General features: G+C 33.7%; 1 protein-coding gene across 3 annotated transcripts in view; it reads right to left on the bottom strand.

The window, feature by feature from the left end:
• The window catches only part of LOC119585189 (guanine nucleotide-binding protein G(q) subunit alpha), a gene marked incomplete at its 5' end in the record, with an annotated part of 38,133 nt that overhangs the window by 7,286 nt on the left and 29,235 nt on the right, over positions 1-1,612 (bottom strand). The window contains 1 exon segment of one of the 3 annotated variants that reach the window (XM_037933837.1): positions 751-858. Coding sequence (XP_037789765.1) covers positions 751-858 — 108 coding nt within the window. 3 annotated transcript variants of the gene reach the window in all.

The following is a 1,612-nucleotide window of genomic DNA, read 5'->3' as shown; positions in this document are numbered from 1 at the left end:
ATCAATCCTAATAAATAATTCATGCTTAAAATACCTAGAATAACCACAATTATATATCAGAAAATAAAATCCTCAAAAAACTTCTTCTGGATTAATCACACCAGTTGTATTTTGAGATTTAAAGCCATTTTACATTTAAATGATAATAAAAGAGAATTGAAATATATGTATGTACTATCTACTATTACAAGTTATATCTGATTACTCAAAGACTGAATCTGCAAAAGGTATCATGTGACTGATACCACTGATATCACATTTTAGATAGAAGCATTAATTACACTCCTCTATTTCACTCCATCATAATCCATTCAAATTTTATACATCTAGCATATGTTGCAAACTAAGTGGCTGTCATTATAAATCTTTAAACTACATAAGTACACTTCATACAATGCTAAAAGGACAAAACTACTTATGCATAAACATGACTATACTTACTATCTCTGACTTGAGTTAAAGAGCGTAATCAACTAATCCAAATTTCTAAAATCCATCTATATGGGTTGCTCAACAACTGCACTTCTCTGCTTGTTCCACATACATAAATATGGACTCAGAGGGATCAGAAAATTCAGTCTAAGTCTCAGAAAAATGTTTCCCATTTTCATAAGGAATACAAGCTTTTACATGAACCACTAAATACTTTCATAAAAGGTGTAAGTTAAAAGCTGGCTGGCCAGACGGACATGTCCATCTACATTTGTAATACATTTAGCTAGCTCTTAGTTCTGTGACGACCAAACCGACCTGTGGCACAAGTAAAGTGAGAATAACACATTCGGTCGGGATCTGGGTTTTGGGCAAGGTACATCTTCAGAACGTATTCACGAGCTGCAACATGGTCCTCTTTTGGTCCTGGAGGTCATAACAAACAAGTGTCATCGAGGATAATGCACCTCTATGTTACCTACAGGCAAACTGCCATAAGGCTTGTGGAGAAAACTTTACTCCTTGAAAGGATCCCTGAATGCAAATATTTTGGGTAATCTGAAGGCGCTTTAATTGATTTTCAACTCTAATTTATCACTAGAATAGTAATTTAGTATGGATGCTTAAAATAATTTTGCTTTAATATTTCCTTGGTAAATATGAGATAATAAGAGCATCATTTACATACTGACATCTTTCACAAAAATATAGGTCAGCAAAACGATAATCATTTAGAAGAGTACCACACTTGACATTCATGGTCTTTTTAATTGCTTACAACTGTTATGACTGTGGCTGTCTTGATGATAGTTATATAAATTATGATCATAATAGATCGTCCTGCTGAGAATTTTATGTTTCCTTCAGAGTGTATCTTTACATTACCAAAAGTCACAAAAACATGAAGCTATTTTACACTGAAATTTCCCTCCAGCATTTACATTTACACAAACTCAGAAATGTTTTGATTCATGAAGCCTTTGATGCTGTACATCTAATCATGAGAAGTGAATAACCAGAGCTAAGTGACAAATCTTGCAAGTTATGTAACACATACAAAGGTACTTGCAACGATTTCATGCTTCCCACATCTCACTGAATGCCCATTAAATCTTCTAAGGTTCTTTCCCCACCTGCTAACCTTTTTCCATTCCAGTGCTTTTATTTCATACAACCTACA

This window comes from Penaeus monodon, chromosome 19 (assembly GCF_015228065.2).
Source record: "Penaeus monodon isolate SGIC_2016 chromosome 19, NSTDA_Pmon_1, whole genome shotgun sequence".
In the NCBI taxonomy this organism is placed as follows: domain Eukaryota; kingdom Metazoa; phylum Arthropoda; class Malacostraca; order Decapoda; family Penaeidae; genus Penaeus; species Penaeus monodon.
The sequence above is the reverse complement of the archived record's forward strand: the minus strand, read 5'-3'. Positions and strand labels throughout refer to the sequence as shown.